Raw genomic sequence first — 18,044 nt, forward strand, 5'->3', positions numbered from 1 at the left:
GGCCCGGTAACCTACCCCTGCCCCTATTTTCTTGTGTTCTGTGTTATGAAGGGCATTTAGGGATGGGCATTAATGCTGATCTGATCGGTGTGGCCCACATCCTGAAAAATGAAAAAATTAAATGAAGGTTAAGTTTATTTATCCTACAGTCACCACAATGGCCAAGAGTTTGTGACCTGTCCTGGGCCCAGCACATGGATACAATCACAGGGAAGGCGTGCCAGCGTCTTTACTTTCTTAGGAGGTTAAGGAGGTTCGGCTTGTCACCAAACACTCTAACAAACTTCTACAGATGTGCTGTTGAAAGTATCCTGACTGGTTGCATCATGGTCTGGTATGGCAGCTCGAATGCGCAGGAACGTAAGAAGCTGCAGAGAGTAGTGGACTCAGTCCAGTACATCACAAGCACGTCTCTCCCCACCACTGAAAGTATTTACATGAGGCGCTACCTCTGGAAGGCAACATCTATCATCAAAGATCACCACTACTGGAATTGGAATTGGTTTATTATTGTCACTTGTACCGAGGTACAGTGAAAAACTTGTCTTGCATACCGTTCATACAGATCAATTCATTACACAGTTCATTGAGCTAGTACAAGGTAAACCAATACAGAATGCAGAGTAAAGTGTCACAGCTACAGAGAAAGTGAAGTGCAGGTAGACAATAAGGTGCAAGGTCATAACGAGGCAGATTGTGAGATCAAGAGTCCATCTAGGACTTTTGATCTCACAAGCATGACCATCTGGGTCATGCCAGCTTCTCGCAGCTACCATCGGGCAGGAGGTACAGAAGCCTGAAGTCCCACACCACCAGCTTCAAGAACAGCTACTTCCCTTCAACCATTTGGTTCTTGAACCAACCTGCACAACCCTAATCACTACATGTGCAGCAACATTATGACCACTTTGCACTACAATGGACTTCTTTTTTGTTCTAATTGTGTTCTTGTATAATTTTGTAAAATTTATGTTTAATTTATGTTTTTCTTGTGAATGTTGTGTCTCTAATGCCATGTGCCTGTGATGCTGCTGCAAGTAAGTTTTACATTACACCAATAAATGTGATTTTGACTTAGGGTTCACCTTAGAAGTAACCTTCAGGAATTATGGAATTCTTTGCAGATGATAAACCCCACCTGTCACCTTTCCCTTATTTTTGAGGCCCTACTCTCAGGTGACTAACTCCTCACCACCCTCACCTACCACCGAGTTATTCCAGAAGCCAGGTGATGTATGAGAGTGTTGTTCACAGCCAGAGAGTTAATTAAAACTGAACACTGGAGCTACTTATAGAAACAAACATGCGATAAATCAGGTGGTTGGCAAGTGATCTGTCTTGAAGTGTGCAGCTGATCAATAACCAGACGTTTTTGGAATCTGGAATGATCAGAGGGTAACAGAGCTCTGTCTATCCTTTCCTTCAGGCTCTGGACTACGAGAGCAAAAGGTGGTTTAGCCTCAGGGTAGAGGCAATCAACAAGTACGCTGACCCTCAGCTGGGACTGTTTAAAGACGTGACCAACGTGAAGGTCAATGTGCTCGATGTCAATGAGGCACCGCTCTTTCTCTCTCCCACCTACACTTTCAGGGTTCAAGAGAACCGGGAGCCTGGAGCCTTTGTAGGAGAGGTGACCGCCAGGGACCCCGACGCTGCAAACAATTCAATCAGGTAGGTGATGCTTAAAACTATGCAGCTGATTGCCAATTCTATTAAGCAGTGTGGAAACTCTCCACTCGGTCCTGATTACAAGAGCCCCTGCTGTCTCTCTGACAACAGAGAGGAAATTGCACACTTAAGCCTTGCTATTTCGTTTCTTTAAACAGTATAAAGAAATTCAAAACAATAAAAATGGTCGGGAGAAACAGATGAACAGTTAAAACAAGCGGCCATTACTAGTTTTCATTATGCTTTCATGTTATGCTTAATGAACTTACAAAAATTTCACTGGAAGTGATTGACTTGAAGTGTCTCATCGCTGGTTCATTATTGACGTGATTGCACTGATGTTTCTGCCCCGACTTCAGACTTGCTGACATAATCTGCCGCTTCTGTGGGCATATTCAGAAGTAATGTGTCAAACCCATCTCTCCAAACCAGCAGTCTCCTGTTGTCAATACTGCAGCAAGACAGAAATATTAGTTGTTTTCTCCTTCACTCAAGTGTGTTCTGTAGCGATGAATCAGCACACCCCAAAGTCACGTTTAGCTCCACTGTTCATTCCCTTTAAACATTTCCCCTCTCACCTTAAATTCATGTTCTCTAGTATTTAGATAAGATAAGATATCTTTATTAGTCACATGTACATCGAAACACACAGTGAGATGCATCTTTTGTGTAGCGTGTTCTGGGGGGCAGCCCGCAAGTGTCGCCACGCTTCCGGCGCCAACATAGCATGCCCACAACTTCCTAACCTGTACGTCTTTGGAATGTGGGAGGAAACCAGAGCACCCGGAGGAAACCCATGCAGTCACACGGGGAGAACGTACAAACTCCTTACAGACAGTGGCCGGAATTGAACTGGGGTCACTGGCGCTGCAATAGTGTTACGCTAACCGCTACACTACCATTCTCATGAGGTTGCAAATAACTGTGTAGACAATGCATTATGTTGTAGTCATTATAGTGGTGAAGGAAACATGGTAGCCAATTTGTGCACAGCAAGATCCCACAAAAGCCAAAGTGATAATGACCAGAGAATTTGTTTCCAGCACTGTTACGAGGGTTGAATGTTTACTGAAGCACTGGCGAAAACTCAATAGACTGCGGTTCGGAGCAATTAACTTCAGCATCAACAGGGAGATGAGTGACTGAGAGGCACATTACCAGTGACCTGCACAAGCAAGTGAATAATAAAAAAAATGAGGAGATGTTTTATTAATAACAAAGTACCGGTGCTCAGGGGAAAGGTTTACAGGGTTAAACATGGGCAGTTCAATTTCCTATCAACTTGGTCAAATGAGTCATTTGCATCAGGATAAGTTCAGGGTTCATTTGGTCAGAAATTTAATGCGTAAGGCTTTTATGTTCTACTGTGGAAGGTTAAGGTGCATTGCTGCAGTACTGGTGACTTGTTCAGTAACAAAAGGACAGCATTGTTCCTCTTTCAGATGTGAGGTCATCTCAGCATAAAGCTTTAAGAGCTGAGGTGGTTGATAATTTGAAGAAACTAAGTCCGTACACTTGAGCAAGGTGTGGTATATAATTTAATTTGGTTTAAGCAAGTTTATTTCATTTTCCAATAATTGAAAAGGGATGCATTGTAATCTCACTAGCATAGCAAACCGAAGATTAATTGTTCTATTATTGTCGCGTGTACTGAGATACAGTGAAAAGCTTACCACATTGATGCAATCATGAAGAAGGCACGCCAGCAGCTCTACATCGTTAAGAGGTTGAGGAGATTTGGTACGTCACCAAAGACTTTTACAAATTTCTGCAGATGTACAGAGGAAAGCATACTGACTGGTTGCATCACCACCTGGTATGGAGGCTCCAATGTGCAGGATTTCAAGAGGCTACAGAGGGTTGTAGACTCAGCCAGCTCCATCATGGGCACAACCCTCCCCACCATCGAGGACATCTTCAAGAGGCGGTGCCTCAATAGGCAGCATCCATCACTAAGGACCCTCACCATCTGGGACATGCCCTCTTCTCATTACTACCATCAGGGGGGAGGTACAGGAGCCTGAAGACCCACACTCGACAATTCAGGAACAACTTCTTCCCCTCTGCCATCACATTTATGAATGGTCCATGAACACCACCTCATTATTCTTTTGTTGCACTATTTACTTATTTTGTAATTTATCGATTTTTATGACTTTGCACTGTACTGCTGTCGCAAAACAACAAATTTCACGTCATGTGTCAGTGATAATAAACCTGATTCTGAAAGTTTTGTTTGCATGCCATCCAGACAGATCATTCCATACACAAGTACATCAAGGCAGTGACCTCAAGAAATGGACATCCCTCACACAAGAAGCAGGAGCAAGAATCTGCCATCTAGCCCCTTGATTCTGCTCTGCCATTCGACGGCTGATCTGACTTGGGCCTTTGCTCCACTTCCCTTCATATCCCCCATAACTCTTGACTCTTCTGTGATCCAAAAATCGGTTCACTTCAGCTTTGATCCTGTTCAACGACTCAGCTTCCACAGCTCTCTGGGTCAGTGAGTTCCAAATATTCACCACCCCCTGGGAGAAGAAATTCCTTCCTGTCTCTGCCTTCAATGGTCAACCACTGGTTCTGAAACGATGCCTTCAAGGCTGAATAGGCTTCTGTTGCTTTTCTCTTTATCCTTCACAAGGCAGCAGTTGGTCCTATTTTGGTCATAGAGTTGTAAAGCATAGAAACAGGCTCTTCAACCCACAATCATGCCAATCTGTACTAATCCCACTTGCCTGCATTAATTCTATAAGTATCTGTCAAGGTGCCTCTTAAATGTTGCTACTGTTCCTGTCTCCACCACCTCTGACAACTCATTCCAGTTACTCTTTGTGTGAAAAATTTGCCCTTCGATCTCCTTATTAAACTCTTCCCTCACACATTAAACCTATGCCCTCTAGTTTTAGACACCCCGACCATGGGAAACAGACACAAGCCATCTAGCCTGTGTGTGCTTCTCATAATGTTCTCGAGGTAGGATTTTATCATGCCACCCCTCAACCTCCTTCGCTCCAGGTAAAACATCTTGAACTGTTGGATCTGTATGCCAAAGGTGCTCCCATTATTGTATTTTGACAAAGAGTTCCAGGAATTTGACCCAGTGAACATGAAGAAAAGGTGATACTTGTCTAAGTCAAGGCTATCTGTAATGGGCAGGGAAATTGCAAGGTGATAATGCTCCCTGCATCTGTTGCTTTGGTGATGGAAGACAAAACATTAATCATCCTGGAATACACTTCCTGAGAGTTGTGGAGGCAGAAATATCCTCAACATTTTGGAACTATTTTTATGAGCACTTGACTCTCCAGAATTTCAAAGGCTATGGCTTCAAGTTGTTGTGCATCAATATCTGAGGATCTATCCTGGGCACAACCCATTGATGCAGTCATGAAGAAGGCACACCAGTCGCTCTACTCCATTAGGAGTTTGAGGAGATTCATATGTCACCAAAGATTCCTCCAAATTTCCATAAATACATGGTGGCTGGTTGCATCACAGCCTGGTATGGAGGCTCCAATGTACAGGATTGCAAGAGGCTGCAGAGGGTTGCAGACTCAGCCAGCTCCATCACGGGCACAACCCTCCCCACCATCGAGGACATTTTCAAGAGGTGATACCTCAAGAAGGCGGCATCTATCATTAAGAACCCTCGCCATCCGGGACATGCCCCCCTCTCGTTACTACCATCAGGGAGGAGGTACAGGAGCCTGAAGATCCACACTCAATGAGTCAGGAATAGCTTCTTCCCCTCAGCCATCAGATTCCTGAACAATCCATGATCCCATGTAAACTACCTCATTATTCCTTCTTTTTGCACTGTTTACTTATTTTCCTAATATATAGATTTTTGTCTTTGCACTGTAGTGCTGCTGTAAAACAACAAATTTTACGTCATATGTCAGTGATATGGACCAAATGATGGTAAATGGGATTAGTATAGAAAGGTTCTTAAGATAAGATATCTTTATTAGTCACATGTACATCGAAATACACAGTGAAATGCATCTTTTGTGGAGAGTGTTCTGGGGGCAGCTTGCAAGTGTCGTCACACTTCCGGTGCCAACAGAGCATGCCCACAACTTCCTAACCCGTACGTCTTTGGAATGTGGGAGGAAACCGGAGCACCCGGAGGAAACCCGCGCAGTCGTGGGGAGAACGTACAAACTCCTTACAGATAGTGGCCGGAATTGAACGCGGGTCGCTGGCGCTGTAAAGCATTACGTTAACCATTACATTACCGTGCCTGCCTTGCCGTGCTTGATAGTCAGCATGGAAATGGGTCTGTCCCTGTGCTGGTGTGACTCTTATTATGACCCTTATTTGCAAATGATTGTATAGATTCATATTTTCATATTTCCCATTTTCCTGCAACATAGGAGGCCATTCAGTCCATCGGGTCTATGATGGGTTTCAGATCAATCCTATTCCCCGTAACCTATTCTCTCTCCCAAATGCCCATGAACACCACCCTGATCTCGATCTCCTCTCACCCACGCCAATTAACCTACCAAGCAGCATATCTTTGGAATGTGGAAGGACACCCAGAGAACCTGGGGGATGCCCACGTGGACTCACAGCTGAGTGTGATGTAACCAATGACTGGTGTCTTCATTGCCTCACTGTACATGGTATCCATAACGAGGATGTGCATATGATTTTCTTAAAGGGAAAATAGGGGGAATTTGCTGTTGAAGGAACCTTGACTCCAAGCTTTCAGGGTGGTACCATCGTGTTTTTTCAAAACAATTTCTGAACTTGTATAAACTACTGTTTGGATCTCAGCTGGTGTATTTTATTTCAATTGATAGAATCGCAGAAAATTTATGTCATGAGGCCATTTGACCCATTGTTTCCATGCTAGTCAAAAACGAGCCACCAAGCTAAATTCCACTTGGCCTGTAGCCCTCCAGATCATCGATCTTCAATTTCACATCCAAGTATTGCTTAAATGCATTCACTGGTCTAACTATTGTATATAGTTCCAGCATAACCTCAGAATTGCTCACTAGGTTAGGCAGCAACTGTGGAGAGAAAAATGGGGTTAATGTTTCAGTTCAACGACCCTTCATCGGAAATGGTAAAAGCGAGGAAGCACCAATGTGTGTTAAGTTGAGAGGAGAAAAGAAAGGTGATGTCAGTGATAAGGTGGTGGGCATCTTTGTCTGGACCCACTCTCCAAGGTCACTTATCCACTCCAATGTGCCATTCTCCTGGAGCTTTTAGTTTTTTGAACAGCATCCCATGTGGGAACTTGTCAAAAGCCTTGCTAAAGTCCTTGCTGATTATATCAAACACATTGACAAGGAATGAATGCACACAGACCTTTTTTCCCCAGGGTTAGGGAATCAAGATCCAGAGGGCATGGGTTTAAAGTGAGAAAGGAGAGAGTTAATAAATTGGTTTATTATTGTTACATGTACTGAGATACAGTGAAAAACGTGTCTTGCATACTGTTCATACAGATCTATTCATTACACAGTGCATTGAGGTAGTACAAGGTAAAACAATAACAGAATGCACAATAAAGTGTAACAGAGAGAGTGCAGTGCAGGTAGACAATAAGGTGCAAGGCCATAATGAGGTAGATTGTGAGGTCAAGAGTCCATTTTATCATACTAGGAAACCATTCAATAATCTTTACAGCGGGATAGAAGCTGTCCTTGAGCCTGGTGGTACATGCTTTCAGGCTTTTGTATCTTCAACCCAATGGGAGAGGGGTGAATGTCTGGGTTGGTATTGGTATTGGTATTGGTTTATTATTGTCACTTGTACCAAGGTACAGTGAAAAACTTGTCTTGCATACCAATTGTACTGGTCGATTCATTACACAGTGCAGTTACACTGAGTTAGTACAGAGTGCATTGAGGTAGTACAGATAAAAACAATAACAGTACAGTGTCACAGCTACAGAGAAAGTGCAGTGCAATAAGATGCAAGGTCACAACAAGGTAGATCGTGAGGTCAGAATCCATCTCATCGTATAAGGGAGCAGTTCAATAGTCTTATCACAGTGGAATAGAAGCTGTCCTTAAGTCTGGTGGTACGTGCCCTCAGACTTCTGTATCTTCTACCTGATGGAAGAAGAGAGAAGAGAGAATGACCTGGATGGGTGGGTTCTTTGATTACGCTGGCTGCTTCACCAAAGCAGCGAGAAGTAAAGACAGAGTCCAAGGAGGGGAGGCTGGTTTCTGTGATGCGCTGGGCTGTGTCCACAACTCTCTGCAGTTTCTTGTGGTCCTGGGCAGAGCAGTTGCCGTACCAAGCCATGATGCATCCAGATAGGATGCTTTCTATGGTGCATCAATAAAAGTTGGTGAGTGTCAAAGGGGACATACCAAATTTCTTTAGCCTCCTGAGGAAGCAGAGGTGCTGATGACCTTTCTTGGCCATGGTGTCTACGTGATTTGACCAGGTGGGGTCTTTGATTATGTTGGCTGCCTACCGAGGCAGTGAGAAGTATAGACAGAATTCATGGAGCGGAGGTTGTTTTCATGATGTGCTGAGCTGTGTCCACAACCTGATGGCCTTAACATTGATTTCTCGAACTTCCAGTAACCCCTCCCCTCTTCTTCCCCCCTTTTTTCCTCCCTCCTCCCCCTCCTTTGTCTTCCCTCATACCTGTGGCCCCCTCATCTCATCTCTTTCCCTTTCCCCCATCCTCATGACCTGCCCATCCATTCCCCACCTCCTTCCCTTTATTCCATGGTCCACTGCCCTCTCCTACCGGATTTTACTTCAGCCCTTTGCCTCTTCTACCTATCACCTCTCAGCTTCTTATACCCACCCTCCCCCACCACATACCTTCCCCCCTCTCACCTGGACTCACCTATCAGCTGCCAGCCTGTGCCCAGCCTCTGACCTTCTTATTCTGGCTTCTGCCCTCTTCCTTTCTGGTCCTGATGAAGGGTCTCGGCCTGAAACGTCGACTGTTTATTTCCTTCCATAGATGCTACCTGACCTGCTGAGTTCCTCCAGCACTTCGTGTGTGTTGCTCCACAACTTTCTGCAGTTTCTTGTGATACGGGCAGAGCAGTTGCCATACCAAGCCGTGATGCATCTGGATAAGGTGCTTTCTATGATGCAGGGATTAAAAATTGGTGAGGTTTAAAGGGGACATGTCAAATTTCTTTAGCCTCCTGAGGAAGTAGAGGCGCTGGTGAGCTTTCTTGGCCGTGGTATCTACGTGGTTCGACCAGGACAGGCTACTGGTGATGTTCACTCCTAGGAACTTGCTCTCAACCCTCTCAACCTCAGCACCATTGATATAGACAGAAGCATGTGCACTACATCCACCCGCCCCCCCCCCAACCCTCACCTTCCTGAAGTGAAAGAACCTGAGGGGCAATTTTTTCACCCAGAAGGTGGTCAGTGTCTGAAATGAGCTGCCAGAGGAGGTAGTGGAGGTGGGGACAATGACAGTGTTTAAAAGGCATTTGGACCGGTACAGAGATTAGAGAGGGATTTGGGCCCAATGAAGGCAAATAGAATTAGCATAGATGGGCATCACAGTTGGCATGGACAAGTTGTGCTGAAGGGCCTGTTTCTGACTCATTGTCCTCATTGTCTCTTGTTGCTTCCTCAAGATATTCAATCAATTGTGGATTTTGGAAGGAGATCAAGGTCTCTGAGGTTGTGGAAGAGAAGTTTTGTTTCTCATATTGAAGGCCTGTGACCTTCATGTGTGTTAATGATTTGGCTGAGAATGTAGCTGTCATAGAACAGTACAGCATTGTACAGGCCCTTCGGCCCACCATGTTGTGCCAAACTATGTGAACGCCTCCTCCATGATCAATCTAACCCTCCCTCCTGCACAGCCGGTAACCCTTCATTTTCCTTACTTCCATGTGCCTGTCTAAGAGCTTTTTAGATGTCCCTATTGTATCAGCCTCTACCACCACCCCCGGCAGTGCGTTCCAGGCACCCACCACTCTCTGTGCAAAGAACCTACCTCTGACGTCTCCCCTGAACGTTCCTCCTCTGACCTTAAATGGATGTCCTCTGGTATTGGCCATTGCCACCCTGGGGAAAAGGTGCTGGCTGTCCACTCTATCTATTCCCCTTATAATCTTATACACCTCTATCAAGCCGCCTTTCATCCTGCATTGCTCCAAAGAGAAAAGCCCTCGCTCACTCAACCTATCCTCATAAGACATGTTCTCTAATCCAGGCAGCATCCTGGTAAATCTCCTCTGCACCCTCTCTAAAGCTTCCACATCCTTCCTATAATGAGGTGACCAGAACTGAACACAATACTCCAAGTGTGGTCTAACCAGAGCTGCAACATTACATTGTGGCTCTTGAACTCAATCTTCCGACTATTGAAGGCCAGCACACCAGATGCCTTCTTAACCACCCTATCAATTTGTGCAGCAACTTTGAGGGATCTATGGACTTAGACCCTAAGATCCCTCTGTTCCTCCACACTGCTTAGAATCTTGCCATTAACCTTGTACAGTGAAAGGCAGGGCACTGGGGAGTGTTGTTGAACAGAGAGACCAAAGGGTACAAGCACATAGTTCCTTGAAAGTGCCACGGTAGATGGGGTGGTGAAGAAGATGGATAGCATCATAGCAATAATTATATCCTGGATGTATATCATTGGTTGTGAAGCTGGAACACATTGAAGTGATGAACAGCCCGACCTAAATGTAAATCTCTCATTTTGCATTTGGTGAATTGAGAGATTCAGAGTGCATTGTACCACATCATATGCCCTGTGAAGGAAGTATAATTGTACACTGTAAGTAGGGGAAAGGACACTTAAATCTTGCCAAACTTGTGCTTGAAAGCTTTTGTGAATGAATGCCAAATATGATTCAGCTCAGACAGTCTGGAGATCGCGTCATTTGGAAAGGAGCTTTTCCTGCTGTTCACTTCATCCTAGGGAAGAGATCTGATGAACTGTGTGGATTGGGGGGCTGCTCAGCAAATTTATTTTGGACAGTCTGTGTATTTATTTGTAGGGTAGGTAGCACCTCTTTGGATTCACATTACAATGTCCAAAGGTTTTAAAACCAAGTGGTTTGCTTCTTTGTGCAGGTATTCCATCGATCGACAGTCCAATATGGGTGGCGCCTTCATCATTGACGAAAACAGCGGGGCCATAACAACTTCTCAATCCCTTGACCGAGAGGACATCCCTTGGTACAATTTATCAGTCTTGGCTTCGGAAGCAAGTAAGTCCACACTGAACAACTCCAGAAAATGCTGCGGACACTCAGCAGGTCAGGGAGAATTGCAGTAATCATCAAACTTGGATGTTGACTTGTGTTCTCTCTCCACTGATGCTGCCTGAGCTGCTGAGTGTTTACAGCAATATCTATTTTTATTTTGGATTTCCAGTATATGCAGTTTTGTTTCCATTTTCGAAATCCATTCTTAATCATGTGGCCTTTGATATTCTCAACAGCAGTCTTGAGCAACTTCTCACATCAGGCTGAATTTCACCAAATAATTATTTTTTTGGTCACTTATTAAATTTCTTTTATAACATTTCTGGTGCAGGTCTTGCACTCTAAGTCTATGAGGGAAGAGTTGCTTTTAAATAACAAAGATGCTTATTCCTCCATCACTTAAACATCCTTCCAGTTGCACTGAGATTTCTCAGTATGTTATTTGACAGTTCTGGATTATCAGCCCAGTAATACAATCACAATGCTACCATGCCAAAGTCAAAGTCGAGTTTATTGTCATCTGCACAAGTACATGTATGCACAAGTGCAATGAAAAACTTACTTGCAGCAGCCTATAGTATACTATGTCCAATGAATTGAACCATTAACCCCTCTTTAACACCCAAAACTTGAATATCTTCAACACTTGGCACATAGCAGAAGGCAACGGTTATACAATGTTAATCCTTTCAGCTAACTAATTCTATTATTTGGGCTATCTCCATCACATAGGAGTCTATCTCTTTGTGAGAGAGCAGTTAGTTTCACTAGCTTCTGGAGCAGGTACAAGTAGTCTAGTTGATGTTGGATGGTAAAAGACTTCTCAGCATCTTCATTAGTCATCGAGTCGTAGAGTTGTACAGCACAGTGGGTCCTTTAACCCACCATGTCCCTGCTGACCATTGTACCTATCTATTCTAATCCCATTGACTCAGATTGGATGTGTCTTCTTCCATGCCAGATACAAACCAATCCTTCGAGGTCCTGAACCTTTTCATTAAACCCATAAACCACTTGGAAAAAGAGTGCAGGTAAGAAGGTTGACCCCACACAATTCAACAAGGCAAGAGCTGGCACAGTGAAGGATTGACGAGGAAGAGTCGTAGATGAGAGAGGAAGATCTGATCCTCCCATCGTCCTGCCTTTCTGAAGAAGAGAACACAATTCAGGCCCTCCAACTTGTTCCATCATTCAAGATTATGTCCAATCTGTGACCTAACTCAATATTCCTTATTCCTTAATAGCTCTGGTTAATAAAAAAAATCTATTGTCGTTAGATTTAAAATTAACAATTGCCATATCATCAATGGTGCTGGAACGTGCTGACTCTTTGCAAGCTGTACCCAGCAAATCCTCTCAAGACATTTATTGCAGTCATCATATCTTTTAAATCTCAATTCTAAGACTTAGCCCAGTCCAACTGGTATTGGGATTGGTTTGTTATTGTCATTTGTACCGAGGTACAGTGGAAAAACTTGTCTTGCATACCGATCGTACAGATCAGTTCATTACACAGAGCATTGAGGTAGTACAGGGTAAAAACAATAACAATAACAGAATACAGAGTAAAGTGTCACAGCTACAGGGAAGTGCATTGCAGGTAGACAATAAGATGCAAGGTCATAACGAGGTAGATTGTGAGGTCAAGTGTCCATCACATCGTATGAGGAAACCGTTCAATAGTCTTATCACTGTGGGATAGATGCTGTCTTTGAGCCTAGTAGCATGTGCCCTCAGGCTCCTGTATCTTCTGCCTGATGGGAGAGGAGAGAAGAGAGAATGACCTGGGTAGGTGGGGTCTTTGATTATACTGGCTGCTTTACCAAGGCAGCAAGAAGTATAGACAGAGTCCATGGAGGGGAGGCTGGTTTTCGTGATGTGCTGGGCTGTGTCCATAACTCTGTAGTTTCTTGCAGTCCCAGGCAGAGCAGTTGCCATACCAAGCCGTGATGCCTCAACATAGGATGCTTTCTATGGTGCATCGATAAAAATTGGTGAGTGTCAAAGGGGACGTGCCAAATTTCTTTAGCCTCCTGAGGAAGTAGAGATGCTGGTGAGCTTTCTTGGCATGACATCTCCGTGGTCGGACCAGGACAGGCTATTGGTGACGTTCACTCCAAAGAACTTGCAGCTCTGCAAACTGCAAACCAGCCTCCCCTCCACTGACTCCGTCTACACTTCCTGCTGCCTTGGAAAAACAGCTGACATAATTGAGGACTCCTCCCACCCCGGCCATTCTCTTCTTCCCCCTCCTGTCGGGCAGAAGACACAAAAACTTGAAATCACGTACCACCAGGCTCAAGGACAGGTTCTGTCCTGCTGTTGTCAGTCTCTTGGACGGATCTCTTGTACACTAATGATGAATCCTTGATCTACCAATCTACCTCATTGTGACCCTTGCACTTTATCTGTCTACCTGCATTGGGCTTTCTCTGTGGCTGCAACATTATATTCTGCATTCTCTTTTCTTTTTACTACCTCAATGTACTTGTGTGTGGCAAGATCTGCACGGATGGCAAGAAAACAGTTTTTCACTGTATCTTGGTACATGTGACAATAAAACAATACCACTTGCGGAAGAGTTCCAAAATTTCAACCAAGCTGATGAGTTTGATTGCTTGTTCCATTTCGTAGTTTCTCTGCATTTTATAATACAAATATCTTGTGACTTCACTTCCAATTTATAGACTGTGTCCTCGAGAGCACAACTCAGAAACTACCAGCAGTAGTTTACCTCTATTTAGCTAATGAGACCCTGTCGTGCAAAGATCATGCAAATACTTTGAAGGGTAACAGTTTTGGGGTGTATCTCCCTGCTCTGAGTCTAAATCCAAGAATCCCTTATCTGGTAGTACTGTGGAAGCAGCAACAGCACAAGCAGTACAGAGGTTCAAGAAGGCAGCTCACTTCTAGCTTCCCAGGGACAGCTACGGGAGGATAAGAGCTGTCTTACCTGAGATGTCCACATATCATGTGTTAATTGATATACAAAGTAGGTTGTTATAACTGGATTGCGCTTCAATCTATGTTGTGCACTTATATTTAAAGAGAAAAAACAAGCCAACACATCAACTCATTCAGGCTGACACAGTGGTTCATCGAGTAGTACTATTGCCTCAGAACTTCACTGACCGGGGTTCAGTCCTGATCTCTGACACTGCATAGAACATAGAACATTGCAATACAGTACCTTCAGCCCACGATGTTTTGCCGACCTTTTAGCCTACTCTAAGATCAATCTAACCATTCCCTCCAACATACTCCTCCATTTTACTATCATCCATATGCCTATCTAAGAGTTTCTTAATGTATCTGCCTCTACCAGCATCCCTGGCAGTGTGTTCCACGCACCCACCACTCTCTGTATAAAAAAAAATTTACACCTGATATCCCCCCTGTACTTTTCTCCAATCACCTTAAAATTATGCCTCCTCATGTTAGCCATTTCCGCCCTGGGAAAAAGTCTGTGGTTGTCCACTCGATCTATGCCTCTTATCATCTTGTACACCTCTATCAAGTCAACTCTCATCCTCCTTCTCTCCAAACAGAAAAGCCCCAGCTCGCTCAACCTATCCTCATAAGACATGCTCTCCAATCCAGGCAGCATCCTGGTAAATCTTCTCTGCACCCTTTCTAAAGCTTCCACATCCTTCCGATAGTGAGGTGACCAGAACTGAACACAACACTCTAAGTGTGGTCTAACCAGGGTTTTATAGAACTTCAACATTACCTCATAGGTCTTGACCTCAATACCCCGACTAATGAAGGCTAACACACCATACACCTTCTTAACAACCCTACCAACTTATGCAACAACTTTGAGGGATCTGTGGACGTGAACCCCAAGATCCCTCTGTTCCTCCACACTGCTAAAAATCCTGCCATTAACTTTGTATTCTGCTTTCAAATTCGACCTTCCAAAGTGAATCACTTCACACTTTTCTGGGTTAAACTCCATCTGTCACTTCTCAGCCCAGCTTTGCATCCTATCAATGTCCCGTTGTAACCCTCGACAACCTTCTACACTATACACAACACCACCAACCTTTGTGTCATCTGCAAACTTACTAACCCACCCTTCCACATCCTCATCGAAGTCATTTCTAAAAATCACAAAGAGCAGGGGTCCCAGAACAGATCCCTGTGTAACACCACTGGTCACCAACCTCCAGGCAGAATATGCTCCATCTACAACAACCCTCTGTCTTCTATGGGCAAGCCAATTCTGAATCCACACAGCCAAGTTACCCTGGATCCCATGGCTCCTGACCTTCTGAATGAGCCTATCATGGGGAACCTTATCAAATTCCTTACTAAAGTCCATATACACCACATCCACTGCTCTACCCTTATCAACGTGTTTGTCACATCCTCAAAGAATTCAATCAGGCTCGTGAGACATGACCTGCCCCTCACAAAGCCATGCTGACTATCCTCAATCAGACTATGCTTCTCCAAATGCTCATAAATGCTGTCCCTAAAAATCTTTCCCAATAATTTGCCCACTACTGGCATAAGACCCACTTGTCCATAATTCCCAGGGTTATCCCTACTCCTTTTTTTTAACAAAGGAATAACATTTGCCACCCTCCCAATCATCTGGTACTACTCCTGTGGTCAGTGAGGACTCAAAGATCATCGCAAAGGGCTCAGAAATCTCTTCCCTTGCTTCCTGTAGTATCCTGGGATATATCCCGTCTCTCCCCAATGACTTATCTATCCTAATGTTTTTCAAAACTTCCAGCACATCCTTCTTCTTAACATCGACATGTTCTCGCTTATCAGCCTGTTTTACAATGGCCTTACAAACGTCAATGTCTCTCTCACAGGGGAACATGACAACTGAAGCAAAGTATACATTAAGGACCTCCCCTACCTCCTCCGACTCCAGGCACATGTTTCCTCCTCTGTCCCTAATCGGTCCTACCTTCACTCTAGTCATCCTCCTGTTCTTCAATATGAGTAGAACACCTTGAGGTTTTCCTTAATCCTACTTGCCAAGGCCTTCTCATGCCCCCTTCTAGCTCTCCTAAGTCCATTCTTAAGATCCTTCTTTGCGACCTTGTAACTCTCTAGAACCTAGTCTGATTCTTGCTTCCTGAACCTTAAACAAGCTTCTTTCTTCCTCTTCACTAGATATTCCACATCTCTTGTCAACCATTGGTTCCTTCACCCTTCCATCCTTTTCCTGCCTCCATGGGACAAACCTATCCAGAACCCCCTGCAAGAGATCTCTGAACAACCTCCACATTTCCATTGTGCATTTCCCTGAGGACATCTGCTCCCAATTTACATCCTCAAGTTCCTGCCAAATAGCAGCATTATCCCTCCCACCCCCAATTAAATACTTTCCCATACTGTCTGCTCCTATCCCTCTCCAAGGCAAGGGTAAAGGTCAGGGAGTTGTGGTCACTGTCTCCGAAATGCTCACCCACCGAGAGATCTGACACCTGACCAGGTTCATTGCCTGGTACCAGATCCAGAATGGCCTCTCCTCTAGTCAGCTTGTCTACGTATTGTGTCAGGAATCCTTCCTAGATATACCTAACAAATTCTGCCCCATCCAAACCTTTTGCACTAAGGAGGTGCCAATCAATATTAGGGAAGTTGAAATCACCCATGACAACAACCCTGCTATTTTTGCAACTTTCCAAAATCTGCCTCCCGATCTGTTCCTCAGCGTCTCTGTTGCTGTTGGGGGTCTAGAGAGTACTTCCAATAGAGTGATTTCTCCCTTCCTGTTTCTGACCTCCACCCACACTGACTCAGTAGATGATCCCTCAAAGATGTCTTCCCTTTCTACAGCTGTGATACTATCCCTGATTAGCAAAGCCACTCCCCCACCGCTTACCTCCCTCCCTGTCCCCTTTGAAACATCTAAACCCCAGAACAACCAGCAGCCATTCCTGCCCTTGTGACAGTCAAGTCTCTGTAATGGCCACAACATTGTAGTTCCTTGTACTGACCCATGCTCTAAATTCATCACCCTTGTTCCTGATACTTCTTGCATTAAAATAGACACATTTCAACCCATCCAACTGACTGCAATATTGCCCAATCAAATGCCTATCCTTCCCCACAGTCTCTCTACACACTGCATCAACCTGTACACCCACTGCCCCATCCTCTGACCTCTCACTCGGGTTCCCATCCCCCTTGCAAAACTAGTTTAAACCCTCCCCAACAGTTCTAGCAAACCTGAATGCAAAGACATTGGTCCCCCTCCAGTTCAGATGTAACCTATCCCTTTCGTACAGGTCATACCTTCCCCAGAAGAGATCCCAGTGATCCACAAATCTGAAACCCTGCCCTCTGCACCAATTTTTCAGCCACACATTCATCCACCAAATCAACCTATTCTTACCCTCACTGGCACGTGGCACAGGCAGCAATCCGGAGATTACTACCCTTGAGGTCCTGCTTTTCAGCTTCTTACCTAGTTCCTTATATTCACTATTCAGGACCTCATCCTTTTTCCTACCTGCATCATTGGTACCAATGTGTACCACGACCTCTGGCTGCTCACCCTCCTCCTTTAGAATGCTGTGGAACGATCTGAGATGTCCCTGACCCTGGCACCTGGGAGGCAACATACCATCCGGGAGTCTCTTTCACATCCACAGAATCTCCTGTCTGCTCCCCTAACTATAGAGTCACCTATCACTACCGCTCTCCTCTTCTCCCCCCTTCCCTTCTGGACCACAGAGCCAGACTCAGCGCCAGAGACCTGACCACTGCAGCTTTCCCCTGGTAGGTCGTCCCACCCAACAGTATCCCTGTTATTCAGGGGAACGGCCACAGGGGTACTCTGCACTAACTGCCTATTCCCTTCCCCTCTCCTGACAGTCACCCAGCTCCCTGCCTCCTGCAACTTAGGTGTGGCTACCTCCCCGTAGCTTTTACCTATCACCTCCTCATTCTCTCGAAGGTCATCCAGCTGCAGCTCCAGTTCCCTAACGCGGTCTGTAAGGAGCTGCAGCTGGATGCACCTCCCACAGATGCAGCTATCAGGGAGACTTGAGGTCTCCCAGATCTCCCACATCTGGCAGGAAGAACACACCACTGACCCTGGATCCATTGTCACTACTTTAGCTGGGCACTAGAGACTGTGAATCTCACTTCTCGCTCCAAGTCACGGCCCTCGCTACCTGGGAAAAAAAAGTCGTTCTCCCTGAGACTGCATTGGTTTCCCCTGGATGC

At 44.9% G+C, this 18,044-nt stretch overlaps 1 protein-coding gene across 1 annotated transcript in view; it reads left to right on the forward strand.

Annotated features, from left to right (window-relative positions):
• The window catches only part of LOC127574124 (cadherin-7-like), a 64,110-nt gene that overhangs the window by 31,788 nt on the left and 14,278 nt on the right, over positions 1-18,044 (forward strand). Inside the window, exons 6-7 of the mRNA XM_052022836.1 lie at positions 1,427-1,671; positions 10,711-10,847. Of these exons, the coding sequence (XP_051878796.1) occupies positions 1,427-1,671; positions 10,711-10,847 (382 nt within the window). The remainder of the gene's footprint in view (positions 1-1,426; positions 1,672-10,710; positions 10,848-18,044) is intronic.

The sequence above is a fragment of the Pristis pectinata genome, chromosome 9 (genome assembly GCF_009764475.1).
Source record: "Pristis pectinata isolate sPriPec2 chromosome 9, sPriPec2.1.pri, whole genome shotgun sequence".
NCBI lineage: Eukaryota > Metazoa > Chordata > Chondrichthyes > Rhinopristiformes > Pristidae > Pristis > Pristis pectinata.